This window comes from Morchella sextelata, assembly GCF_020137385.1.
Source record: "Morchella sextelata strain SCLS chromosome Unknown scls_14, whole genome shotgun sequence".
Taxonomy (NCBI): domain Eukaryota; kingdom Fungi; phylum Ascomycota; class Pezizomycetes; order Pezizales; family Morchellaceae; genus Morchella; species Morchella sextelata.
In genome coordinates, this window is record NW_025408629.1 from 1,248,008 (window position 1) to 1,275,592 (window position 27,585).

General features: G+C 46.2%; 8 protein-coding genes across 8 annotated transcripts; 2 read left to right on the forward strand and 6 right to left on the reverse strand.

The window, feature by feature from the left end:
* Positions 1-815: 815 nt before the first annotated feature.
* H6S33_003193 (uncharacterized protein) lies at positions 816-3,495 on the forward strand (the record flags this gene model as incomplete). The annotated part of the gene is made up of 4 exons (XM_044834556.1): positions 816-1,197; positions 1,594-1,665; positions 1,731-1,880; positions 1,946-3,495. 4 exons carry the CDS (start codon positions 816-818, stop codon positions 3,493-3,495), a joined length of 2,154 nt encoding a protein of 717 aa, XP_044692400.1.
* A 642-nt stretch (positions 3,496-4,137) lies between these two features.
* Positions 4,138-6,500, forward strand: H6S33_003194 (uncharacterized protein; the record flags this gene model as incomplete). The annotated part of the gene is made up of 5 exons (XM_044834558.1): positions 4,138-4,251; positions 4,307-4,438; positions 4,494-4,547; positions 4,614-4,676; positions 4,743-6,500. The coding sequence occupies 5 exons, from the start codon at positions 4,138-4,140 to the stop codon at positions 6,498-6,500; spliced, it is 2,121 nt and encodes a 706-aa protein (XP_044692401.1).
* A 770-nt stretch (positions 6,501-7,270) lies between these two features.
* Positions 7,271-9,539, reverse strand: H6S33_003195 (uncharacterized protein; the record flags this gene model as incomplete). Its single annotated transcript, XM_044834559.1, has 4 exons — positions 7,271-8,908; positions 8,965-9,027; positions 9,083-9,136; positions 9,198-9,539. 4 exons carry the CDS (start codon positions 9,537-9,539, stop codon positions 7,271-7,273), a joined length of 2,097 nt encoding a protein of 698 aa, XP_044692402.1.
* A 1,137-nt stretch (positions 9,540-10,676) lies between these two features.
* Positions 10,677-12,915, reverse strand: H6S33_003196 (uncharacterized protein; the record flags this gene model as incomplete). The annotated part of the gene is made up of 4 exons (XM_044834560.1): positions 10,677-12,338; positions 12,395-12,457; positions 12,519-12,572; positions 12,628-12,915. 4 exons carry the CDS (start codon positions 12,913-12,915, stop codon positions 10,677-10,679), a joined length of 2,067 nt encoding a protein of 688 aa, XP_044692403.1.
* A 2,390-nt stretch (positions 12,916-15,305) lies between these two features.
* On the reverse strand, positions 15,306-15,803 carry H6S33_003197 (uncharacterized protein; the record flags this gene model as incomplete). The annotated part of the gene is made up of 1 exon (XM_044834561.1): positions 15,306-15,803. One exon carries the CDS (start codon positions 15,801-15,803, stop codon positions 15,306-15,308), a length of 498 nt encoding a protein of 165 aa, XP_044692404.1.
* A 2,185-nt stretch (positions 15,804-17,988) lies between these two features.
* On the reverse strand, positions 17,989-18,729 carry H6S33_003198 (uncharacterized protein; the record flags this gene model as incomplete). Its single annotated transcript, XM_044834562.1, has 2 exons — positions 17,989-18,416; positions 18,492-18,729. 2 exons carry the CDS (start codon positions 18,727-18,729, stop codon positions 17,989-17,991), a joined length of 666 nt encoding a protein of 221 aa, XP_044692405.1.
* Positions 18,730-20,173: 1,444 nt separating this feature from the next.
* On the reverse strand, positions 20,174-21,640 carry H6S33_003199 (uncharacterized protein; the record flags this gene model as incomplete). Its single annotated transcript, XM_044834563.1, has 2 exons — positions 20,174-20,469; positions 20,527-21,640. The coding sequence occupies 2 exons, from the start codon at positions 21,638-21,640 to the stop codon at positions 20,174-20,176; spliced, it is 1,410 nt and encodes a 469-aa protein (XP_044692406.1).
* A 2,327-nt stretch (positions 21,641-23,967) lies between these two features.
* H6S33_003200 (uncharacterized protein) lies at positions 23,968-27,204 on the reverse strand (the record flags this gene model as incomplete). Its single annotated transcript, XM_044834564.1, has 3 exons — positions 23,968-26,915; positions 26,978-27,043; positions 27,096-27,204. 3 exons carry the CDS (start codon positions 27,202-27,204, stop codon positions 23,968-23,970), a joined length of 3,123 nt encoding a protein of 1,040 aa, XP_044692407.1.
* Between the last annotated feature and the right edge of the window lie 381 nt (positions 27,205-27,585).

The following is a 27,585-nucleotide window of genomic DNA, read 5'->3' on the forward strand; positions in this document are numbered from 1 at the left end:
GACAATTTATACCATGAAAATCACTTGATTTATGTCAATGATCTTAAGCAACATGTCAATGATGATATTTGTCCATGCAATGTATAGGGTTTATTGGATACTGGGTTATGATATGGCATCCCATCCTGGGATGAGAGAGATTATTCAAGGAAGGTGTGATGTCTGCCTACGAGTTGCAATTGTTGGAGGAGGCATAGTAAACATTCCGTTATGGTCGCCGTTGTCGGCCGGGTACATCAAGAGCGGGACTATCCAATGGGCGAGGCAGGCTCTGGATCTAGAACTGGTGGATAGTTCAAGGCTGCGAGGGTTTGAGGAAAGGATTGGGCGCTTTCCCACATCATTCCTGATTGACCTGCGACGTGAAGGTCTCGAGCGAAATATTCGTCGTAGGCCAAGAGAATGGGGAGCAAGTGGGTAGAGTAAACATGCTGCTTGATACATGAGATCAATATTTAGGCTAGGATTATCTCTACTGAATGTCTCTACTGACTGATGGCATTCGTCAGAGTGGTCGCCTACCTCATGGCTGCAGATGCATGAAGATGCCGCTGATAGGCATGCCCCCATGGCCCAGGATGCCAGTGCCAGAACATCTACGTGTATGGAGGCAAGGCGTTCAGTCTATCCCGCACGGGGAGTGGAGACCCCATCTCGGCACGTGTGTGTCTCCCACTCACGTAGTCGGAAAACTATTTAAGTAGCCCATCCCCACCCACCTCTCCCTCTCATCACCATCACCAACCACCTCTTTCTCAAAGCAAAATTCACAGCTGCGAGAGCAATCCTTCTAAATATCTCATCCCACTTTCACAATGGGTAACCCCAGGACCAAAGAAAGGGCCAATAGGGCTCGGGCAATGGCCGCAGAGGGTATCACCTTGCCTGCTACAACTTTGAAAAGAGATAGGGAGCAAGATCTCAGCGATTCTTTCCAGAAGGTGAGACTAGAGGATGGCGAATCACGTCCTACAAAGCAGCCAAAGACTGCATCTTCGATGTCTACAAAGGCAGAGGCAAAAACCCCGGCGACACCAGAGGTAGAGGTCTCTCCTAGGTCGGTGCGCAGTCAGACTCCAACAACTCAGCTGTCAGAGACTACGACTCCTGTCAACAACAAGGAGGGAAATGACCGTGTAACCCCCAATTTGCTTCGCCTGAAGAAAGCCTATTGGACCGAAAAGAACACCTTTTCCGGTAGGTTACCCATCTTGCTCTTATTTCATATCTTCATTTTATTCTTTCATACTTCCACTCCAACATCAAAATTTATAAAAATCATTTGAAGTAGTCCTGCCATTAGCCCTTGTGCTGTTGGTTGGCAACCTGTCTGCTCCCATTCGTTACAACCTTTTCTTGTCTCTTTTTGTTTTCTCAATTATTTGAGAGGGAACTAGATTAGATTAGATTAAAGTGAGACATGTCTGGCCAGCACAATGCGACCAACCATACATGAAACTATGTAGCTGCATTTTACTACCTCCAACAAAAATCCCATCCAACACTTTCTCCACCTTCAACCTTTATCTAACAAACAAAAAAATCTACTTACGAAAAAATCAACTAACGAAATGACTGTTCCATGGTATTTAGATCCATACAAAACGCCGTACTATAACGATGACATGACAGCAGACCAAAAGAAAGAAGCGGAGAAACAATCTTGTAAGTATTTCTTTTAGTTCTGTCCCTTACCCATGCTGAAGCAATGCTAATATCTTTTGAACTAGTGATTGCAACAGTCGAGGACTATTTCAGATTGGGTTGGAACAGTCATGCCAAGCGCAATCACAACAACGAACCAGTTGATCGTAAAATGGTAGTTGACCGCACCAGAGAACATTTGCGAATCGCAGACAAGTTCCAATGTGAAATCTTTGGTACGTATATCCTGTTTAGAATTACGTTCTGAAGTGATTGACTAACTTTGTGGTTATGACGATAGTTCCTGTCAGTCTTACGCAGTATGAGATAGAGATTTGGAACAAGGAGGTGTTGAATTGGCCACAGAATAAATATGTGGTAGAGGAGACTTTGGTGGTGGATAAACCTGTTCCGTACGTGCACCCTAAGTTTAAGGCGCCTGCCCTGGACAAGGACAACGATACGGAAATGTCGGAGTCCGCCCCTCGAATTAAGAGGGCTTCTAAGAAAACGGCCTCAGTGACGGATGAACCTGTTCCCTACGTGCACCCTAAGTTTAAGGCGCCTACCCTGGACAAGGACAACGATACGGAAATGTCGGAGTCCGCCCCTCGAATTAAGAGGGCTTACAAGAAAAAAGGCTCAGTGACGGCTGAAGTGACCGAATGGGATCGTGACACTGACAACTGCCACTGGGATGGGAAGTCTCCAAGAGATGTAAGCCTAACTGGAGCAATGAATTGGTGGGAGATCGATAATTCCAAATTTCCTGCGGTTCCTTCGCCATCCGTAAAACCACACTTCGCGAAACGAGCAGCAAACATCCTCAAGGTTGTCTACAAAGATGCCTTGAAGGGGTCATTTGGGGCCAAGAGCTCTCCGAACAACAACATTATCATTCCAGGCGACGACGAGAAGGAGAATAATATGCGACTAGGTTATTTCCCTCCACCTGACAGCGATGCCTTTGACGGCCCGCCTCCTGATGTCGGCTGTATGCCAATACATGATCGGTACTCTTATTGGCTCGTTTGGCTTCAGGCCAATGGATATTTAGCAAAGCATTTCGTATGGCTCTGCGGGAAGGATTGCCAACCGCTTCGTCTTGCCTATAAATTGAGGAAGCCAAAGCATAGACCTGCTGGTACCGCCCCTCCAAAGAAGAAGGACACCTTCCATACTACTCTTTGGATGCGTGCCACACGTATGCGCGACCGCTACATGAAGGCAGAGAATAAGGATGGAGTTAAAAAGCTTACCCGCGGGAAAGGCAAGAAGATCAAGGGCAAGAAAGCCAAGTCCAAGGCCAAGAAGAACAAGGGAAAGAAGAAGAGCAGTAAGAAAGATATCGAGGATGAGGAAGACGAAGAAGACGAAGAAGACGAAGAAAACGAAGAAAACGAAGAAGATGAGGAAGATAAGGAAGATGAGGAAGATAAGGAAGATAAGGAAGATGAGGAAGATGAAGTGGAAGATGATGAAGAGGAGGAAGAGGAGGAAGAAGACGAAGAAGAGGAAGAGGAAGAGGAAGAGGAAGAGGAAGAGGAAGAGGAGGAGGAGGAGGAGGAGGAGGAGGAGGAGGAGGAGGAGGATGCGAGTGGTGAAGGTTTTGGTTCCGGAGAAGGTGCTGGGGCGTTTCAGTTCGGATTTGATCCTAGCTTGGATCCAGAACTGGCTCTGGCTCTTAGAATGTCTATGGAAGAGGAAAAGGCTAGGTTGGCGAAGGAAGACAAAGAGAAGGAGGAGGAGGAGGAGGAGGAGGAGGAGGAGGAGGAAGAGAAACTCGATGCGAACAGCAAAGCCGATGAAGAACACGAAAAAACTGAGTATGAAGGAGCAGGTTCCGCCTAGGTCCTGCAAGATCGAACAAGAAAGAAGAAATTTTGAGAGGCATATACTATCTGGTGGAGATGGGCTTTGGGGATTGGTACTGGATTGGAGTGTTTCTTTTGTTGACAATCTATTTGTTGGCTATTTCTTCTCGTTTGGTTGTTCATTATGCTACAAGATTTGGTTACTGGTTTGAGTTTACTGGGCTAAGACTCAGATAGGGTGGATGAGAATTGTTGAGAAAATGTTTGTACTCATTAGTTAGATGGCAAATGACGAATAAGTGCAAATAATTTACTGGCGTTCTCTGTGACATGATCTGTGAACTTCTCGTTCTTCCCTTCCAAGTTCCAACTGATCCTCGAAAAGCAAAGGTTTTACCATGGGAAACACGGATTGCCTCGCTGCTCTAAATTTTCATTGCCTAAAATCAACGGGCTTACCCGTTTTCTCCCCAACCAAATAGGAAGGGTAATAGTTACATGTATCCGTTTCCTTGCCTCAGGAATCTCTTACCATAAACCTAAAGCATCCTGTGCGGGGAGCAAAGCTTAAACTTCGCAATCTCAAATTATCTTGTCAATTCCTATCCTCACTCTGTCCCCATCACATGGGTGTATCTCCATTTCTGTTCCCATGAGGCCAATTGCTACCGCTACAGAAATGGAACGTTACAATCCTCCCCGTCGCTACAGCACAAGGCGTAGCGCTCTATACAGAAATGATTCAGCTGAGGAAACGCTTCGTACTGGTATCAAACTCCACAGAAAGAGCCAGGTACGTCATGTTGCTACCCTTCCCTCTGATGAAATTGTATTGTAACACCATACAGCCAATCCTGCAGCCAACTACAGTAAAGACGAGGATGCTCCCTGTTCGAGAGAGCTTTGGAAGTGTAACTCAGAGGAGCTGCTACAAGATAGAGGTTTATGTCATCCCTGGGATACTGCCTGGATATTACTTGGTGTGATAGATCTTGTTGTCTCTCTTGACAGGATTGGCTAATAGTTTAAAAAAAGTCTCCAGAGACTCGGAATATGTTTCTTACTTTCAGCAAGCACTGCGGTATAAATGTTAGTTCAGTACCTTTCTAAACCGATTTATGATCTTGAAGAGGATACTAATTGAGTGATCTATAGGGCTATAATACAGAAGAGACGCAGTTACCGACTGGAAATAGTACATATACCTTGGAAAAGAATGTAATTATATTGACGGCTGGTACTCCATTATAGATTCTAGGTCACGCTAATCATATAACTAATAAGTTCAAACCACCAATGATATTTGATTTACACCTTAAAGCAGACAGCTATCCAGTTCAGTCTTTATTGCGTAATACGTGTGCTATTCCCTTAAGTGGCGGAGAGGATATCGGGCCAAGAGAAGTGGTGGATGTGGAGGTGCCTTTACCTCCACTGAAACATTACGTTTACAACCGTGATCATGGTGGGGAGAATTATGAGAAGTCTAATTTTGAGAGATACTACAAGGGAGAGTTAATAAGCTCTCAATCTACTACGGCGCGGCCTGCGGAACGTATGGCGGGAGAATCTTGGTTCTTGGATACCGAGTCGGATGAAAGCGGCTGTTCTTCTGACGAAGGAACTATAATTTGGGCGCCCGAAAAAGACAACGTATCTGCCAATGTCACACGATCTCTGGTAACGAGCTCTTTAAGTGACGACGACGGCACTCAGACCTCCTCCCTCTCTTCCTCACCTACATCATTGAAGATTATTCTCAACATGTCGGAAGATATGAATAACTTCACCAAAGTGGTCGGTCAGAATTGCTCCTCTGAATCCCTCCATATTCAAGCTTCACCATCAACCTCCGGGAAGCACATCACGTCGGTAGATAGAGAGGCCTTAGTGATTACAGACATTGATTCCAGTTCTTTCGTATCGATGTCAGTAAATGAGAACGTTGATCTTCATACTTCTCAAAGGCCAAGTACTACAACTACCTGGTGCTCTGAACCGGACTATAAAGGTACCAAACATCTCTATAACACTACAAGGCACCTGTCGAGAATCATGCAACAAAATACTCGTCCGCTCACCCCCGCCGAATTAGCTACTCTCGAACTCGAGGCAATGGTGATTGAAGACAACACCCATCCCAAGCCTCCTAGGAGCAGGAGCTCAAACAATGTTAGCACCTTCTTTAGAAGAGAGTCAGGTAGCAGTACCTCTATTCACACTGCTCATTCCGCTCCAATACCCGCCCCAGCAACCGAAAGAAAAAGAACCTCCGCAGGATTTCTCAGTGTGGAAATGGATCTCAGACTAAGGCGTGCCCGTGCTGAGGTTGATAGCCTTAGAGAGACCGAACAACTTCAAGCCTCTCGTGGCAAGACTCTCAGTCACTCATCCATTAGAGCAGAGAGAGCTGAACTCTCTCAAAGTCAGATTTCAACTGGCTCCCTCAATCCCACTACCCCTACAGTTGATCACTTCCAGGAATACATGACGCACTTTGATCTCGACAATGTGACCAACCCTCCGGCAAAGGGATTTATGGAGTCTGACGACTCATCCGGTGAAGACGACAACGCATCGGTTGGAACCATTGTTCCTCCAAAGCCGACCAAGCCTCGGGGAGAGAGAGTGCAGAGAAGACGCAGGGTCAAGAAAGAAAAGCCGGTGAAGAAGTACATCTTCTACGTTCCTGACAATTTTGAGGAGCTTCTGGCTCAAGCACCAACCGAACCTCCGACAAGGCCTTTGCCTCCCATTCCTACTGAGGCTCAGGCCCCAACTCCACTCCCGAAGGGACCTCTACCTCCGCTTCCAAGGGTAGCTCTCTCTCAATCCGCCGAGGTTGAGGAGTCAACTCCCAAGATTGAAGCGTTAACGAAGGAGTATAGTGACTACCTAAACAACATCAATCGGGATGAGTCAACCAGAGTTAAATGCAAGAACAAAACGGAGCACAAGCCTGGGCTAGAGGCTGATCTTGAAGCATTTATGGAAAGCGAGTCTCTAGCGGCGGACTGGATGAGGGCGAAAAGAAAGATCTAAGACTAGGGACAATGATGTAAGGATGGTTGGGGGAGCCCATGAACTAAGACAGAGATGTGAATGCCGATTAATGGCAGGAGATGTCGCGTCAAGTCATAGCCATTCTTCATGTTATTTGCTGAACATGCGGGATATTGTCACATAGGTCATATAGAAGCCAGGCTAATTCTGTTTTCTTTGCACTAGTTTCTATTAAAATCTAAGTTCTTACACCTTGAAATATTTACATCATAGTTGATGCTCCTCCTCCACCCCCCAAGAGGTAATCTACTTTCTGTGCAGCAAATATTTTTACCCTTCTCGCTATGTAGTGGTTGAGGTATTACCCAACTCATCCAATGTGTTCATCCCGTTCTTTTTTAATTGCAGTTTATGTTTGAAACGAAAAGGACCGCAATTAGGCATATTTCATCTTATGACCTTTAACCCCCTTCCAATGAAATCGTACTCTGGTTGACACTATAAACCACTTCTCTTTCTATTTCACCTTCAATCCAGCGCCTTCCATCAATATAAAAACACAGCACACCAACCCCAAGAAACTCAGAAACGAACAGGAAAAAAGATTATTCAAACCGGTTGGGCCCAGTCGACGCTTTATTATAATATTATATGAAAGCTGATGATCAGATCTTACACACTATAGGGTGAACGCTCGCTAGGTTGCCCGAGGTTGCTATTATCGGGCCTTATGTAAAACATATCATCCTCCATATTTCAACCCCGGGGTTTTGAAAGGAGCAAAAGCTGTGAGATACGAAATCGGTGGATCAATGAGGCCGGTCCGTCATGCACATCTGGCACGGCGCCTTGATACCTGATCCAAGTGAAACACCATTCAGGGCGCAAGAGACAACTTCCATTCCATTCAAGCTATCAGCGTTCGCATCCATCCCATCTGTAGTTCCCTCTAGACGTCTGTTTGGGTCTTCTATCCTCTCGGCGGAGGCTCTGGTAGGAGCAACAGCGCTCTCCGCATCATCATTCCTCGCGCATGTCTCGTAATCCTGTTCGGAATACATAGGCATGTAGCATGAGCGTGAAAGCGAAGAGCTGAAATATCCTCCGGAGTGCCTGACGTTCTCACCGCTTTCAGAAGGTAAACGGGACGGATTCGGAACTCTCATGGCTATTGCCAACGCAGCATCGGAGAAGCTATGTTGAGGAGACTGACACATAGAGACAGGTGTCGTGGAAGACTGGTCACTGAGATGAGAGCGGGAATTCCGGCGGCTATCTGCATATGAGTTCGAATCGGAAATAGTCACCTCGCTGTCTCTCCTAACTTTGACAGTCAAGACCTCTTTCTTCATCCAGGCGAGTAACTCTGGGTCAACCTCCATAATCATTGATCGGTTGGATTTGGTTGATTGGTTGGAAGAGGAGCGGGAGTGAGAGCGATATTTGCGTCCAGTCATTTCGTACATGCTCGCGGCCAGGGTATATTCCTCTTCATTCCTGCTGTATAGCTTTTCGTGAAGCTGGGTATCGAACTCCGTTCTAGATAGCTGAGTGTTCGTAGTCTCTTGAGAGCATGGAGCTTCCTCGAAAGATTTACGTTTATTGAGCTGTCTTGAAGCGAATATCGATTGCATTCGAGAAAGCCTCTTTGAACCCTCGCTCAAGCTGTCCCCGAGATCAGACTCAGTGCTTGCAGGATCGTCAGGGATTATAAAGCCTCGTTGAACTTTGCTTCTTCGGTTCACAGTACCAAGATTCTCGAGCGAGATATTCTTCAAATGGCCGAGGGGACTTGAGGGAGTATTGAGAAGTAGGGGATCGGTGACTATCTGTAGATGAGGGCAGGTCAAGCGTCTAGTCTCATGCTGCGTGTTTTTAATTTGGCAACTTGTATTATAGGAGACAGGCAAGGCTCCAGTCGGTGAAGCACTTATAACGCTCCTTGTTTTCCAGCCCTCATCGCTCGCCGAGATTGACTGATTGGCAGTGGCAAATGACTGATCTGTGAGGTCTTCGATAGAGGGATTGCTCGGGAAATAGTACAGGGAATTCTGAGCTTTCATACGCCCTGCGTCAGCTTCGGTTTCGGGATGTTCGTCGCATTCATTGCACCCTGAACAGCCTTTCGTGAATTCCGAGCGTAAAGATAATATCCCCACAGTTTTAACCTTCCGTACAACACCATTCTCAGAGATGATGCCTCTGCTCGTTGAACGTAGCCTAGGACGAGGTGGGCCCATGGGAAGATAATCTGCTGATGATGGTGCGTGTTGGGAGAGACTTTCATATGTTTTCATTCTCTCGAGGACCCTCCCACTCCTGGTGTAGGCAGATCCTTGCGTTGAGCTAGCGGGTGTAGTTGAATTCGTTTTCCTGTTTCCAACCCCTTCCTCCTCAAAAAGCTCCTCAGAAACGTGTTCCCTCTTCGAACCTTGCCTGGATCGCCTCTTCTCATATTACCTATCGTTAGAAATTTTATTGTCAAAAGGAATCTTAAGCTTACACAATGATCCACAACAAACTGCAGTCCCTCCTCCGAAACAGTTACGTCCTTCAATTGGTAATCCTACAACCTTTACATTAGGATCAAATCAAGTCACTTCCGAGGTGTCGCATCTTACAGCAAGGTTAAACATTTCAACTATTTCCTCATAGCAAATGCGTTCCTCACGAGACTAGAAATTACCAGCGTTAGTTGTGACTCCCCACGTTGTAGCGGAGTCTTATTCCACTTACGAAATTACCAGATATTTGAGGCGAGCCAAATTGCAATTGAATATCTTCCCACGGCATATCCCCAAGCATGAACAAGCACGCCTCCTCAAGCTCTGCGCACTCCTCTATCCCAGTGTCTGCGTCAAGCTCGTACACTTTGATTGATTTCCCATCCGCCCTTCCGCTGAGCGTGAGATCAGCGTCATTTCCCCCCTGATACTCTTTCTCCTCCTTGTCCTCAAAGAGCTGATGAGAGGCCAAATGACGACCACGAAGTGTTGGTGTAACTGCAGAGTCCTCTTCCCACTCTTGGTTGGATATTGGAACTAAATCGCAGTCCGCTGAGGTACAAGCGGGGTTCATTTTTATAGGGTTATGTGAAATACCAGATCTCGAGTAGGAGCCTGTCCGCCGAAGGGCGAAAAAAGTTCTACCTCAGGTATAGTGCCTAGGTTTGCGGAGTTTGGTATTTGAGAGAGAGTGGTAACTATAGGGTGTGTGGGGTGCCTCGGTGGTGGGGTAAAATGTTGGAAGGTGGTGGTTACACAGGACAATTGTGGTCAGGTCCAACATAAGGGCGAAGAAAACACCTGAGTACTCTAAGGGGAATACTCTCTGAATGAAAATATTTTTCCCAGCGTTAGAGCCTTATACTTCTCGGCTAAAGAAAGGCACAACCTCTCGACTTCTCAAGGGCCCGTGGAGTGTTTGCCTCTCCCGAAAATTGAACAACGATGATCTGTAGAGAATAAAATCTAGTTAAAGAAAGTCTGAGTTTCGTCTCACAGCGAAAGGAGATTTTAATCGAATTCCAGTACTTTAACAGAGAAATACATCCATTCCACAGGGGATGTGACATGGCGGCATCATAAAATATCACTCGGCTCCGTGGGAAGTCCGAGCCGCAACATTCTTTTCACCTTCAACGTAGCCACCATCGCGGCATAAAACATGTGTTGAGGAATAATAATCTAGGTTTATAGAGCTTCTCATCCGTGCCAATTAAGATTTCAATGCTCTTGGCATGAACGACCTCACAAGATATTTCGCACTTAGATAACACGCGAGTATATTCATTGATAATCAAGGCTCTAACTCTTCATGAACAACTTACTACCTGGAACGTTTACCCCCTTGGGTTATTAGACCGGAAATGCTTGATATCTACTTTGGTGCTCCCGAAAGCGAAGTGAACTTTTACTCAGAATTGATAGAACACGAAGTCATTATGATTTTGATTAAATTCTTGGATTAAGAACTAGGTTAATATATGGAGCCTACAATGTAAATGAGTTACAATGTGGTGATTTCCTCTTGGGAAAAGTCTCTTTGCGACATGATATGACGACGGTGACAGTACCAGGGGCAATGGGGCATATGGGCTCGTGCATTTATGACAAAGGAAAACAACGTGTAATGATATAGGAAAGTAATAAGTGCTTGGGGGAGGGGACAGTAAATGAGTAACGCCTTAAAACCGAGATGACCTCTTTCTTTTGCTTAACGTTTCCTCGCCCAGGACCGCATGGTCCTTGCCTTCTCCTCATCTGCTCTCCTGGCTACTTCGAATTCATCGATTTCAGCGCTTGCCTCATAGTCATCCTCAGCCTGATCAATCCTGGCATTGTAGTTTCCCCTCACTCTCGCCTGCCAGCTATCAGCTGGAAAAGTACGTGGTACAATAGCAGGAGTCTGAGCGGCGGCTGTGGCGATGTTGCTCTGCGCATTGGTGGCAAGAGAATTGAAGGAAGTAGAACTGGTAGAGAAGGCATTTCTGATGACTGAAGCGACGGGAGCGGCATTATTAATTTGAGGTTGACTGTTGACTGAGTTGCCGCTGTTCCTATACTCTTCCTGGTTGACTGTCTCAGTGCTATCCCGATTCCTGACTCTGCGAGGACGACCGGTCCCCGAGACATCTGGGAGCGCAGGTGCTGGTTCATTGGCGCTGCGATCGATGTCACCGTTGGCAATACTCCCGGTAGCTCTTCCTGCTGATCCGCCGAGAGATTGTTCACTATTAGCGAAGCCCGGACCGGTAGCACGACTAAAGGATCCACCATATGCAGCTCCAGATTTGGTCCCAGCAGGAGCGGGTCGAGTCTTCACCAAACGTCGAGGAGATGTTGTACCGCCCTCGGTAGATAAAGTGGAAGTAGAGTTGGACTTTTCTTTGCTCTTGAACATCCCCGGCAGAAACTTTGACCTAGAACCCGATCCTTTTACGCTCTCTTCGGATGATGAAGTTTGAGAGGGTGGGTGTTGAGATTTCTTGAGTGGTTTTTGAAAAACACCCAGGTATTCTCCGAGATCTTTCGCCTTGCGCCTTGGAGGTGAAGATCCATTAGAATCCATATATGGCGAAGCGGCCTCTGTGGTCTCGGTTTCGGCCAATTGGGTGGGCAATTGCGGGTCGATTCCATTTGTAGAATGTTGAACATACTCACCCGATATATTATTACCGTTAGAGTTATCAGTGTAGCTGCTGTATGGATAGCTTCCTGCCGAGTTAGCTGACTCCGCCGCGTTTCTAATGCGATCCTCGTCGTTAGCCGTAGTGAAGGTGCTTTGTCCATCCCGCCTGAGCAGATCACTCAAGGCCGCGCCTGAAGAATAACCACCGGAGTCTTCCGAACGGTTACCAGTGCTTGGATTGCTTTCTCTGTCCTGAAAGGTACTTTGATCGGAATACGTAGTACCGCGCGTCAGACGATACTCAGCGTCCAATCTAGCAGCAAGTCTTTCTTCATCGTCGGTCATAGATTCCCGATTGTCGTCAGGAAGAGGAAAGGTATCAGAGTAGTCGTCAATGGTCAGCGCGGAATCGGATGCAACACTTGGGGGAGATGCTGAAGTATCAGCTTCGTATTCGCCCGATGTATAAGCTGGTGTAATGGATTGATCCTCAAGACTTTCGTTGGTGGGAGATCGAGAGGTTGGCTCTTCGGGCGATCGAGACCGTGGGGCGGGAAGTTGTGTCTCGCTAGGCAGTACCCAGTTTCTAGGCATTGGTGGGATGCCATCTAGGAATGTCAATACTAGCACGAACGAGTTGGGGTTTTTGTGCAGCCCTCGAGACAGCCTAGCGTCCCTCAACCGGGAATACCTCGCCGGCTCGAGATAATCTTCAACATCTCCATTGACAGCATCAATGGCATTGGTCTGAAGTGCCAACAGTCAGCAGTCTCTCCTATAGAAAGTCGGTACTTTAAGCTCACATCTAGTTCGATATCGAGATACAAACTTTCCTCTTGGATCCAGACGTCAATAATCTTCCATCCCTAAATTCCCCCCCTGTTAGAATGTTTCTCACAACAAAAGCAGCGGATCTTTAACACCTACATGGCTAACAAATAACTCACTGATAAAATTTAAGTGGATATCGAATTGTGCCAACTTTCAACCTTTATTAGCATCACCTCACCACACGTTTCGATGAGCGCATTCTCACCTCGAGATCCAATTCCTCTTTTACCACGATTCCGAGGACAAATCCAGGCGGTACATTATCACCGGTCCTGTGCACAGCACGGAATATGACAAGGCCGAATCTAAGCCAGGTCGGCCTTTGGCCTTCCCACAAAATATGGGCTGTACCAGGGTCGAATTGGGATAGGTCAAGAGGGCCTCCTACAGCAGATGTTCTCTTGTAGGTCTCGAGTATCCATCTTGTGCCACGATCACGCTTGTACTGCTCAAGGTCATAAATGACATACTTGGCTTCCGCCATGTTCGTCATTTTTGATAAACAAACAGCGGTGATGGTGGTAGGATGATCGCAGAGAAAGGGCGATAGGGGAGACGATCGGTGATGAAAATAGGTGAATGGAGAAGGGGTTGAGTGGGAGAAGAAGAAGGGGGGAAGGACTGGGATTTAGGGAATACTACTGCGCTCATTTGTTAATGTTACATGGGGAAATCACTGATCCCCGCGCATTTTGCGAGGATTCTGTTTAGTGCACGCCGAGCCCGTAACTGATATGTTTACTTGTTTTTTCTGTACTAACCTTATCCTTATTAAGAGACCTATTCAGTTGATATCCCCCGGTGTGAAGACCCGCATACAGGAGACTGCATCTGATTGGATAATGTGTTTGTGTTTGATATAGGATGTACTAAAAGGATATATGGATCGAAGTCTGATGATACACGGAACCACTCTCTGAGTCAGAATATTAAAGTCATCATGTTTTGCAAATTCTATGCCACTGCGTACAATCGATCAAGTACATGTATTTCATGGAGGAGGGGTACGATACCGTGGTGTTGTGCCTCATTTTCGCGTAACTGAAATCTCAGAACTGCGGATGTCTCACCTTACCTTTAAATATACATTTTCCAGACTACAAAGATCCTAAAGATTGGAAGGACTTACTTAAAGTGCATCCTTTTACCGTGGTTTTGACATTGCTCTTGACCTCGAGGATTGTGCCACCTTATATGTAGCATATATCTAGCGATGCTGCCTTAGGTCGAGAGCGTATTCTAGACGTTGAAACCTTTTTAGCAATGAATATCAGGATGTTAGCCTTGAGTAAATCAAGCTAGTATCGTGAGGGATCCTTGAAATAAACGCTCCACCCGCAATCTTCCTGGCCCCTTTTTCAATAGATCTCTCTTTGTACTTGACGAGTAATTTATGGAATAAAGAAAGAAAATACATATAGATATAATGATATTTAGTTCACTACGTACAGACGCTCTGCAAAAGTATTCGTGATACCGATTTCGGAGTGAGACGTTTCTCCATAGGTAACCGTAGCGGATCATCAAAAAAAACCCAAGAGAAGACTTTCCCAGTGATCAATGGCGCCCGGAATCAATGAAGAATAAGATCAATAACCTATCTTCTTTTATATATAGTCGCAAACTATATTATATATTTTTCGTTGTTTTAAATCTCAACATTAATAACATCAACATTACGGGTGCGCCACACTGCGCACTGACATAAAAACTAAGTCACGAACACTTTTGCTGAGTTGCTGTACGTAGGCAATGACCGGTATTTCACCTATTTTCAGATTCTACGAATTACGACCCCACGACCGTAATATAATAGTGCCTTCTATTGCTGTTTAATTAATCGAGGCCCTTAGGAGGGATCATATTATTGCCCTGTTAATTGGTTAATCAGGTACTCGAGCTCGTTCACGATATTTTGAGACAGCTTGGCAAACGTCGTATTGTATTAATCAGAGCTCATAATTAAATATCGTCATATTTAAAACACCAGCTCAATCTCCTCCCGATTATAACCTCAGAATAGTTCAAACCCAAAGCCCAATATTCCAATAGTGTAGCACCGAAATCCATAAATCCCAGAAATAAGATAAAGTGTGGTGTGGTGAAGTGAGGTGAGAATAAGACTTTCCTTATCGTGCACGGGCCATCCATCCAGATCTTATCGCAGCCAAGCATACCCGAGATCCAGATTTGGTGAGGCGCATAATGCTGAAGACGACACCTCACCCTAGACTTTTGGACAGATGTCATATAAACCCTTTATCCTCTTCTTCCTTAAGAAATTTCAAGCATCGTCAGTTCACCATCGCTTCCTCAAAGCCCCCGTTCCAACCATGCGACAAGAGAAGAAAAAATCTAAAGAGGACATTTATCCGAAGCTAAAAAGAAAATAAGCAAAAACCAAGCAAACTTATACAGAAGTTTAGGAATTTTCTCTGAAGAAGCACAAGATCGTTCTCACTCATAAAAAGCCAGGAAAAGAAGAGAAGACGGCAGGAAGCAAACAAACTGGCAGTAAACAGCAGGGCAATAGTCTGAAGGAGAAACCCTTTCCAAATCCATGGCGAGGATCAGTGCAAGAACAGAGAATAAAGACGAAGTATCAAAAGCCAAAGACCAAAGAGCACGAAGAGCATGAAAAGGCCAAGGAAGTTTAAGAAAGACCCAAAATCCAAACGCCCAAAGCAAAATAAGAATACATATGTGAGTCTCCAATACTATTTCGTTTTCTCTGGAATATGCCTAACAGTTCCATGAACAGAGCTAGGGAGATGCGGTCGCCTGAGAGACACAAATGAAATACTTGATGAGAATGTTAGCACAGGACGATGAATTGCTCGAAGAAGGAATCATACGAAGGGTTAAATGACTCCAGTTCTTGCCTCAATCGAGGCGAAGAACCTTCTTTAAGAAGGCGAGGATTCTATCACATACGCCCTCAAATTTCCTTTTTCTCGCAGCCACATGGACATGATCCTGAACCTCAAAAGCGTCTCCAAGGTTCCCATCGTCCTCGGTAGAGGGAGCACTTGCTTCGTGAGTTTCGGTTTCGGTCATTGCAGTGGTGTGAATGACAATAGTAGGGATAACCACATTGCAGGGGACGGAGATTTCAGGCTGGTCCGCACTAGGACGAGGTCGAGAATTGAAATACGCCTCAAATTCGCTGTTGGACCTGATCGCAGACTGCCTGCGGTGTCCTCTAACTTCGTGGAAGCCTTTGTCGACAGCGCCTGTATGGCTACGGCGCCTGTCCTGTGCTGCTTCCCCAGCTTGGGTAATGCTCACGAGTAAAATGGAATCTGCATTCGCCTCAAGCTCACGCTTAAAAGCCTGGAAGTCCTGCTCGGAAAACGCGGGATAGCCGCCGCTGCTGGACATCTCTATATATCCGTCAGCGAGCAGGCCAATATTTAACGAAAGAAATAAACAGTGGCTGACCTATTCTTCTGGTATGAACGACGTAAAGTCTTTTTGAAAAACCAAGGATCCTGTCTGACAGCTAGTTCAGCGTCTTATAAGATGCACCAGGTCAGTAAGATGGAGACAATGTGGAGTACACATTTAGTAAGGGTACTCACGACGACTGGAGGTCAAATGGAAGATGAAGCTGTCAGCTTGAACGAGGGGAGGGCTTTGGGGTAAGCGTTATGATCACGCTGAAGAAGTTAGCTGACAGGTACTTGCGGATAAACATAGGAGCAAAGTAGGCAAAAAAAGACAGTGAGCAGAATTGGTTGAAAGAATAGATGTTGGAACAACTATCTATACCTTTGCAGTTGTTACTGAGATCCCTTGAGATTCGGGAGGGATGTTCTTCCTGCGTGGCTTGGAAAGAAGAAAGAAGAATGTTGTGTTGATGGAAGCGAGAGAGGTGTGAAGGAGCTGACTGCCCTCGGCTGGCTTGGCGTATGACTCCAGGGCCTATGTTTCATACCTACAACTGCCAACTGTCCCAAACAACGAGAAAACATTATTTCAATACTAGATATAGGTCTTCCTTGGCAACCTTCTGGTCATTGACGAAAATGACAGGGCTCCATGCCCGGGATGTTCTGATGGACAGGGATTCCTTATCTCATCTACAAGGATCAAGATGCACAGCAAGTTACTCGCGGTAGATCCAATGTCTAGTCAGGCTGAAGGCTGTTGAAATTTTAGGGAGGAATATTTTTTTGTGCCTCTCAGGCAATCCACTTCCCATGAGCTGTGCAGTCAGTATGTTCTTCTTGGTGACTAGCCTAAGATTCTAAGAAGCAGACATCTACTCTATTTTGAGTGTGTGAATCAATTGGAATTCTGTGCAAAACTGGCTTCAAATCTGCTAGATTGCAGAGAAGAAAATACAGCACAAAACCTGATGCAGATAGATATTTACTTTTAAATTTTGCCAGCTCTTACTAATACGAAGACAGACTCAAGCCATCTAACTGAACTCTCCTATATGCCCTAAAACGATTCCGAGTATGTATAGATACGAAGAACAATCATATATTTGTGGAACCAGAACAGTGTAGGACCTCTGTTTAATAAAGGCATTGGGAACCGAGATACTGTTATTTATAGATTACATTCAGCCCGTTTTTACCAAAAACACGCAACCTACTCACTCCAGACAGATACAGTCCGATGTACATTCTATTATAAGAGCTAAAATACACTCACATTGTATCTTCTATCTCTTTATTTAGTATAATAAGAAACAATAGATAGTTCTCTCTAACGAGCTCAGTAACTGTGCAGTTTATTTTGCACCAGTGCCTAGAAAGAGATTTACTACTAAGTATTATCTTCTTTTGTAAACTGTGAGAATTATTGTGAAAGAACTGTTCATTTTCACTTTATATGCTGGTGGGGAAGAAATGAACTGCCAAGTCTTTCCTTAGGCCACACAACAGTCTTCTCAGGCTTGAATTCCGACGTAATCTTTCCTCTCACATGTCGCGGTCAATACACTTACAGATTACACCATATTCACTAGGGCAGATTATTTATACTCCTATCCTACTAAGATCTCACTAAACTACTCTAGCTCTCAATAAGATAGTGCACTATCAAAGAAAAGCTAACGAGGCGCTACTTGCTCTTCATCAATCAAATCACAGTGTTGTAAACATTTCCACGAAGGTAGGATCAAACTTCAGAACTCAAGCTTTATTAGTTTATTCATTTAATCTAAAAAAGGCTGATATATAGCAACGCTCCTCAATCTAATGATTGAATGAGCTAAACTTGCAAATGGGATGTGAAATAAACATCCCCAAAGGAATAAAGCAAAAGGGATCAAAACAGTCCACGGCGAATATTTGAGGAAATAATGAAGAGAGAAAAGAAGGCAGACAGTACAGGTGAAGAAAGACATGGTAGCGTTTAGCTTGTTTGTTAAAATATCTCACTGCAACGAATCCTCCAGCTTCGACCTTAAAACCTGTAGAGAGAGACGTATCTGAAGACCGTTGCAAGTGACAGCAGATATCTCTGTCACATCGTTGATCGTTTCCCTTCCACCCTGATTGCTGTCTTAATAGCCTCCGCCCCGGGGGATACCCTGTTTGTTTGGTATGCCCTAGGTGCGTTTCCTTCCAAAAGCCCTTTCGAGAAACCCCCTAACACCTTTCTTCTCAATGCTCTTCATACTCAAAGACTTGACCGGCGGATCAAACTTCATGCGTCTAGTGCCATTGCTACGCCAGGTCCCAAAATCCCCTCCAAACGCCATATCGTGAAGCCTAACCGGGTCATCGTTGAGCCTCGCAATCGTATCCGCACCCGCAAACTCCGGCTGCATTACCGGCAGCCTCAAGACCCGGCGGGGGTCGGATCGTGTAGAGTCGATATCGATCGGGTCCGCATTAAACAGACGGCTGCCCACAGTGTCCGTTCCATAGCCACTTGGGTGAGCCACGACGTTTTCGTTCTCGACGAGGTCTATGTTGTCGTTCTCGACGAGGTTGATATTGCCGAAGCTGCGGTTCTGCATGAACTGGGTGACTGCTTTTTGCGGTGTTAATGCCTGCCGCACCCAGGCAGGGCTGCCAACCAAGTCTAGTGGGGAGCTAGAAGGAGTACCTGGAACTGTCTGGCTACGTGGGAGGTTGAGAGGGGCTTCCTCGAGTGGGACGTCATTCATGCGGCAGAAGCAGATCTCGCAGATCTCGCCGCTGTAGCGCACGCCGTTGGGGCCGCGGTGGTTGCAGGCTATGCTTTTTTGGAATTGGGCTTGGTTTTGTTGGAAGATGGTGCGGGAGTCGGGGCGGTGGGTGGGCACCGGGGCACTCGGCATGGAGCGGTGGTGGCGGGAATACATGGTATGTGTGGTTTGGCAATTCTGAAGGAGTGTAACCGCGGGGTATAGTCCTATGTTGACCGCATTAGCATGGAAGATTCCATAGAAGAACCACTGAGAACATGCTTCAGGTAGGCGAACACTTGGGACACGTTTGAAAATAGACGCCTCATTGATTTAGCAGGCGGAGGTATCCGGAAATCAGAAGGATTTGGAATAAAAAACCTACTATAGATCTGTTTTAAAACGTTGACCCTCCACAAACCGTAGTGGCAGAGGCCTAGCTAGGTTTGGTGCAGTGAAAAGGAGATGATGAGAAGAAGTGAAAAGACGCCGAGCCAGATTTTCAAGTAGGATAACATGCAGCCTGTAGCGTACGTCAGGTATGGCGTGGTGACCTCTGGTTTCGAATGAGGGGTAGGTGATTGAGTGAGCGAGATTGGCCGCCGAACAGTTCCGCTTATGTATGTGTGGTAGAACTCTGCGGGAAAGAACGAGCCGTTCGCCAGGTACATGAATCAACATCCTAACTCCCGCGTGCTGTTTGGAGAGCGGCAACACCGGGCTCAATGCAGCATGTAGATCAATTTTGGGTAACTGTGGTCCTCAACCTCCAAGAAAGAAATTATGAAATTCTATAGCATATATGATTGATATATCGATATCAAAGTGATCCCGCGATTGTCCCGGCTGTATTATACCAAATGATCAGTAAGAAGGGTTTAACTTGATTGTTGTGTACTTGAGACTTGACTCACCAGGGAAGTTTCTGTTCCACCAGATATATCAATTAAGCAAACGTCGCTCATTTTCAGAGATCAATTAAGCCGCTCGTTATCTTCATTGAAACGAAACTAACACGTTACACAATTTGCCAATACCTTTACCACCGGGAATTTGAGCTATGGTGAAACATGTAGACTGCGGGAGGGTCGTGATGTGATCTGCTTCTGAACTTTCATGTACTTCCGGCCCTTCTTGCTTTTCCTCAAATTGCTACCTTTCGGGGCTACTGTTGTTACGAGCTGTTACTAGGCAAATCATGGCATGTCACTCGGGTCTAGACGCTTGGCACCTGACTAATACCAGCATCATTGCAGGGATGGCAGGATTCTAGGTTCGCTGTTCTGAGGGAAGAAATAGGTCTAGGCTAGAGCTACAGAGAACGTTGGCGTAGACTCCCGATCATATAGTTGCACCTGTTGCTGAAATCCAACACGCAAATGCCATTATGCGCTACTAAAACTCTAATTCGTCTCCCGAGCCTCATCAGACAACGCTGATCTCAAGCTGACGAAATATCGATCATTTTGCTTTCTAAATATTTCAGCCTCTCTAAGACCTCTTTCTATCAGACTCGTTCATGCCACCACTCTATTCACGAACAGAAGTTCCATTCTAGGAAAACATGCGCGCTTAAATTCCAAATATTTACATGAAATTGAAGAGAACCATCTTTCTGGCCCTATCGACTCACTCCGACGCTCTTTCTGGCCTCTTCAATCCTTCGCTCAAGATAATTCAATTTTCCCTCTTTTCGCGCGAAAGTAGCACACTTCCACCCCCACCCTAAAAGAAGCACAGATCTGCTGATGGGTCCGGTGCAGCACAGACGGCGGCCGGGAGAGAATTCGAAAGACGGGAGGGTATTTTTATAGTCCATTGTGGGGGTTGAAGGAGCGTCGCTGTGTACTGTGTCACTTTCCGGAGGAGATAGCATGTTGGTGAGCGTAATGGTATTTTCTATAGGATCATTTACTTCTAATAAATTATGGTGAGCCTGTGATCAATATGTATCAAGAAGAGAAGAAGACTTACCTTCGTCGTCAGATAGGATGATGTCCTCCCAAACATCAGATTCCTCTACAGCGATGCCAACAGCGAGCGCGTCCTTGCAACAGCTATCTCGGGTGAACTTCTCCAGGCTAGATGTGTTCCCTATCCATACACTGATGCCTAGGCCTTCGAGACCTCGGCCGTTCCCCTTATATGACCCTGCAAATATAGGTTCCCAGGCTCCGTCTTCACCCTCGCTTGTCTTGACTATTACGGGCATTGCGACAGCTTCGCAAACCCGGAAATCAGGAGGAGGATCTACTCCTGACAGATTATGACAAGACTGTGATTGATGTATATCGAGAATGGTGGAATGCTTGACCTCATCGGCAGAGATGGTCACAACCTCTCCGGAAGCCAATTCCTCTCTTTCGGTAGCGCTGCCGACAGTGAAATTATCCTCGGAATAGGCATCTTGGAAAAGCTTCCCGGTTTTGCGGTTGGTCTCTGTCCATACGCTAATACCTAGGCCTTCAAGACCGAGACCGCTCTCCTCGTCTGCGCCCGCAAGAAGGGGTTCCCAGACTCCGTCTTTGGTCCCGTCAGCCCCGACCAACACGGGTATTTGAACCGCTTCGCAAAGCCGGATATGGGCATCGTCACTCTCGTTTGCTTCGAAATACTCGACGCCGGCGGAGTCGCTATGAGAAACCTCAACAACATTTTCGGTGCTTACGTCACTTTCTATTACGGGAGAAATAGAGGCGCCAGCACTACCGAGAGAGCGACTTGCTCTCATCGCGACGAGTCTTTCCTTGTAAACGCGGACTCTCTCAGTGGATTCCCGGACCTTTGGCGACACCTCATATGCCGGATTGTCACTCTCTTCGGAGACAGGAAGCACCGGAGAGAGCGCAAGGCTGTGTCGGCGAAAGGTGCGTCTATCGGGGGTTGGTGGTGGACTTTCATCGAAGATCTTCTTCGGGGACGGCTTCCCCATATTGCGGAGAAGACGCTTCTGCTCGCGGGTGAGACTTTGGAAGACAATTTCGCCAGAGGGAGGAATTGGAATATAGAAAACATTCCTCCTGAAGGGTGAGAACTCTAGGTCGGGAGAGGACGACGCGGATTCACTATAGCTGAGTCTATGCGACATCTTGCTATGGGAGGAGAGAGAATGTGGTGATTGCATATAGGTGAGGCGAGAGGTGTGGTAAAATGAAGAGTTAAGGTTGAAGGTGAGTAAGGTAGGTATAACACTGAGTTGAAAGCTGACTTATTTGTGGGTGTTGTTTCAAGAACAGCTTGGTGAGGTAATGGACCCAGGTTTTCCTCTTGGCTACCGTTGGGCACAAGTAGGCAGCGAAATCTGCAACCATTCAACTAGCAGCATACTTAAGGTAGCCGAGGTAGTGCAAGACACCTGTGTACTACTTGCTTCTTTTTTAAAAACTATAGAATCGTCTTGCGTACAATTTACCACGCGCACACTGGTGTAACCGAATCATGGGATAGCACTCGCCATTCATCCTCTACTCCCGGGTAGAGAACGTCTACGATGGGGCAACCTTTCGTCCGTATTTACGATAGAAAACGTTACCCATTCAGGTGTTTCTTACTTGTAGTGACCTTAACCTTCACAAGCGACTCAAGGTGGGGGGATACTACCCTGCTACCTTTTCAGGTAGCAGCGAGTATCCCCTGGCTGAAACCAGGAGCTAGTCGTACCTCTTCCGGAAGGTGAGAGAGAGGCCTCGACGGGGTTTAGTGGAGGATGTGTTGAGGCGACGGGTGGGAGCATGAGAGATGAGAGATGGGGGTTGGGTACATGCAGTAATTACTCGATATCGGCCTTGACTTGCGGCAAGGTGGTAGGAATAATACCTCCGGAAGCGACCACATGCAATGCTCGTAAGAAAGATAGTATGGCTACTTTTTTTATGTATATATACACCTCTACTGGAGCTAGAATGCTCATGCAAATCATCTACGTTCCGAAAAACTCATTGAAACTTTGAGGTCCCGGTTCGGGCCCTTAGTTCATTCGGTAGAGCGTGATTAAGATAAGCTTAGGTCCGCTAGCGAGAGTTCCAGATTTCTGCGTGGAGAATAATACTTGGAACATAAATTAGACGGTTTTTTTATGTGTTATTGTTATCTTGAGCAAACTCTACATTTGCCCATATGGCTGAGCGTGATCGGCACGGAGGCGAGGTTGCAATGCGATCTTTGCCAAGAACGAGTGATCTCCCATGAGTGCAAGGGTGATGTGGTCATCAATGCCCCCACACGCTCACGGACAAAGTTCCCCACCGCTCTACAGAAATATTCATTGAAATGCACGAGGCGAAGTCTTGTCGCCGGTAAACACGAGAGCGAACCCTCGGGTAGGTAAAAAAAGGCCTCGCGGAACCCTAACCCTGCACCTGTGGCTTCACCACCGAGTACGAGAAGGAGAAGATAATCGCAGAAGAGGTTAATGGAGAAGATCGGCTGGGGGGTCGTGGATTTGAGCCCCTCTGGGAGCACAATTTTTTTCGATTCCTTTTTTTTCCCCCTTCCTTTCTGAGAGGAAGGAGTTGGAACTTGAAAATGTATACTATACGTAAAATGCTGACCACATTTAAATGTTGTGGAGACCAAGAGGTTTATACCTACATGTAGTACATGTACAGTGATATCTTGCTATAAGGATACGATTGGGACCGAAATTTTGCATCATCATAGAGAATGATCGCTATAGAAGGATAAGGATTAGGCGTTAAGAAGGTTAACGGGACCGGGCCATCCTATCCTTATAAATAATATGTCCTTATAGATAATATCTTTATAGCGAGAGATAGCTGTAGTTGCATGTACGTAGGTGAAGCCGTGTAGTCCCGTAGATAGTGAGATACGTAGGGCTAAATGACGCTGCGCAGTATGTATGCGGAATGGGGGGATTGAATCGGAGGGAGAGAGAAGAGATGAATCGTCGGAAATCTTTCTGAATAACTGGACCATCTTCGTATGGACATGCTACTTCTCATGTTGGGGAGAGGGTGAAGAAGGAAATAAGTCACATCAGAAAGAGAGTAGTCTCGACAGAATGGCAAATAGACAGCAAAAACTACGGTGCAAGAAGCTCTAAGTGTAATAACTTGTACGCCATAAAGTTTTTAAAATTTACTGGTATTAAATGATACTCTTACTACAAAAATATCGAGTCAAATGATCATGTTTTGAACCTCCTCTAGAAAAACACAAAAAAATAGGCAGGCTTAGATTTCTAAAATTACAGACGCCCCCAAAAGTGATACAAAGAAATATTGTACGCATGTCGTTATTCTAATACGGCCTCATCCCAAGAGATAATAAATACAAAGTGAGGTGTGGTAACAGCAAAATGTAACAATGAAAAAAAAGGCAATCGTAAGAATGACATGGACAACCTCCAAAATCCCCAGAACAAAAACCCCATCTTCCCTAAAGACGTAAATTCTTCTATGCCCTTGCGTTCTTCACATATCCGAAAACACGTCTAATCACCTTTCCAACCTTCTTAGTACACGAAACAACTTGCTTGTAGGGTGGCATGTTAAGTATCCATGATTTAATGATGTTAACTGGTCCTCGAGTGATCCCATTCTCCTTCGCAAACTGAGTAAGAAGCTTGATAGCACTGGTGAGCTCTCCGTTTTCTGAGACTGCTGTAAGACCAGTGATGGTGGAGACACCGGTAGACGATGTAGCAGATGATGTTACAAGAGCGGTAGGTGCTACTACTCGGAGATATGTAATTGTTGGGTGCGAAGCGATGTGGGCGCAGTTGTGGGATCTTGTGAGATCAATCAAGAGGTCGGAGAAATATCGCTGAAGGGGGAGCTTGACAGCGGTATCGCGGGAGTTGGTAAGGATGATGGACCTGAACGCTTTGTAGAATACTTTAGTTGTTCTGGCGAGAATTGATGGTGAAAGTGACTTGATATGCTTGAGAAGAACAGGCTGAATCTTTGAGATGTTGATGGCTTGAGAGAGGTTGGCCTTTGCCTTAAGAGCAATGAGTTGAGTTGAGGATCTCTCCTGGACCTGAATGAGCTGGTTCTCCTCAAACATCTTGGGTATTGTCTCTGCTTCGATGCATTCAACCATTTCAGAAACTTCTTGCACGTAGTCAGGTGCAGTTGCTTGTTCATTTATCTCATTTTGCTCGTAAGAATCGTCTTCCACCTCAAAGAGCCCCTCATTATCGGGGTTGTTCCCAATCTCAAAAACTTTCTTTTCCTCAGTGTGGACATCACTTTGATAGACTCCCACTTCGTCATCGTAGAAATCTTCTTCCCTTTCATAAGCATCCTCAAATTTGCACACATTCTCCTCGATCAAAAAGCCATCCTCATCGTACAACTCAATCATGCAGCTGTCTTGCTCTTCGCAGTGATCTTCCTGAAGCTCGTCTTCCTCTTCCCAGATGATCTTAATCTCAGGCATCTTGGCAAAGTGGCACTGCCAACATTTTTCTGGATCATGCTTGAAGCGTGAGTTGCGATAAGACATGGTTCTGTGATGGTTGTAAAGCGGGCCCTCAGTGTTCGCGATGCACAAGTAGTCATGCTTAAAGCCTCTGTGCTGTTCGAATGGCTCATGCTCATACTCATGTTTGAAGTGATACTGCTTGATCCTAATCTTTCTCTCTGCTACAAAATGCGCCATACAACGCTGAATTGCTTGGTGCCTCGCCCTGTACACATCCATGTTCACGTTGTCAAGAGGGTATGTAAGGTACTGGCCCCAAGATGAAGTACACCTATCTGGTGTTCCATTCCTGGGATCGGGAACATAGATGCCGAGGTGTTCGAAACCAGTGACGATAGGTGGAAACTTCTGACGAGAAGTGCGGGTCTCAATAACCTTATCTACCCACCCGAACCTTCTGCGCTGCTGAGTCTTGAGGTCTGCGAGGTTCTGCGCCCTCTCTGTTTCGACATTCTTTTTTTCAACTTGTTCAGCATGTGAGAGGAGCGCAGGAGAGTCGATAGGTTCAGAGCGTGTGATAAAGGTTGGTTCAGGAGATTCATCGGACTCGTCGCCATCGGAATAATCCGAAGGTGTGATGAAGGTGGGTTCAGGAGATTCATCGGACTCGTCGTTGTCGGAATATTCAAGTTCGAAAACAACCTTTTTCTGACGTGGGACAGGCATGGAGATGGCGCAGCTGGAACGCTTTCGAGTGAAGGTAGCTGGCTTGGGGATAGTTGATTGAATAGGACTAGGTAGGTCCCTGGGAAAGTGATCCTCACTACGGACTTTCTTTGGAGCCGCCTGAACTTGGTTGACAGGTGGAACGGGACGAGGTAATCCCCTAGGAAAGTAATCCTCACTACGGAACTCTTCTGGAGCCGCCTGAACCTGGGTGACAGACTGAATGGGACGAGGTAGACCCCTGGGAAAATAATCCTCACTACGTATCTCTTCTGGAGTCGCCTGGACTTGGATGATAGGTTGGCTCTCGCATTGCTTCGCAGGAGATGCAACAGGCGACCAAGTGCCCAGTGTGATCTGCTCCACGCACTTCCGACGAAGAGCTTCCCTCTCAGCCTCTCTTTCTGCCCTTTCCTCCTCATTCCTTTTAGCTTCATTCGCCATCCTCAACTTTATCAATTCAGCGTTGGTGAGCGATGGATCAGCAGATCCTGCGGAGGTTGACTGTGCAGAAGATGCAACAGACTTTGCGGCCTCGTTCTTTGCTTTCTCCTGCGCAACACGATCTCTTTCCTCGTGTCGTTTCTTGATGCGTGCGGCAGTCTCAAGCTTGATTTCTGCCATTACCTCCTCTGCTGTGGGCAGGACCATAGACATGTGCGCGTGTTTGGCTGCTGCTCGAGCGGCTTCTCTTTCGGCTTTCTCTTTTGCATAGGTGAGTTTGAGTTGCTCGCCTTTGGTAAGAGGCTTAGCCTCGGTGGCATGCTCTTGCTTGGCGGCCGCTCGAGTGGCTTCTTTTTCGGCATTTTCTTTGGCGAAGGCTAGTTTGAGTGGCTTGCCTTTAGTAATGGGTTTGTGTTCTTTAGATACCGAAGTAGCAATGACTTTGCTTTGAGGAAGTGTAGCAGGTGTAGGGCCTGTACGCTTGATCGGGGACTGAGGTTTGCAGGCATGAGTGACCTTTCCTGGGATGACCTTCTTGGGAGAGGGGCAGCTGGGCTTGGGGATTCTTGATGATGGTGTATGAGGGACTTTGTCAAGAATTGGTTCAAGGTTCTTCAACTTGTTCTTGAAGGGAGAGGTGGGAGCGGAGATGAGGGTGGAAGCGGAGATGAGGGTAGGGATTTTGGAAGCGTCGAAGCCTTCAACACTTGTGAAGGATGAAGAGTCGGAGGTAGACGAGTTACGAGAGCCGGTGGAGGTTGAGCTTTTTGACTTCGTTGGAGAATCCAACTGGTTTGACTTCCTCACTGTGTATATGTGTTAGTTCGACCATTTTCTTTCCTTCCTATTGAGAGAGACTATCTCTTACCAATGGCGCGAGGCAGCTGCGTGTTGGCGGACATGTTGATCTTGCTAAAGTCCGGAAGTGTTGATACTGGTGGAGTGTTAGTATAAATTAGAAAAGGAGGACGCGACCCTTTACATACCTTCAGGCAACTTGTCAGAGATGATACACGCTGAGAGCGGTAGAATACTGAAAACTCTTCTTAAAACCACTACGAAGAATGGAGAAGAATCTGTTAGAGAAAAGACCATAGACAGACGTCAATGATTATTATGCAAAGAGATGAGAGATAGAGACGTGGGAAATGAAGTAGAAGAGAATATGATTGTTTAACAGGAGGCGAAGGTTGGGGAGAGAAGTGACGGATGTTTTAAGATCACAATTATGCTTGGGGATGAAGCACAACGTTTGACCTTAACCAATAGTTTGGGAAGAAGTGGGGAGAAGGTGGGTTGGTTGGTTTGTTGTGATGGGAGCAACGCTAAGAGGATTCACCGAGAGGGTCTGGTTGCTAAGACGATACATTGTGAGGTAAACAATGAACACTTTCTCACTATGGCAGCAACCGCAACCACGCCGCGGGTAACTAGAAAACCGCCACTTCTGCTCCGCTGACCTACACACTTACACAG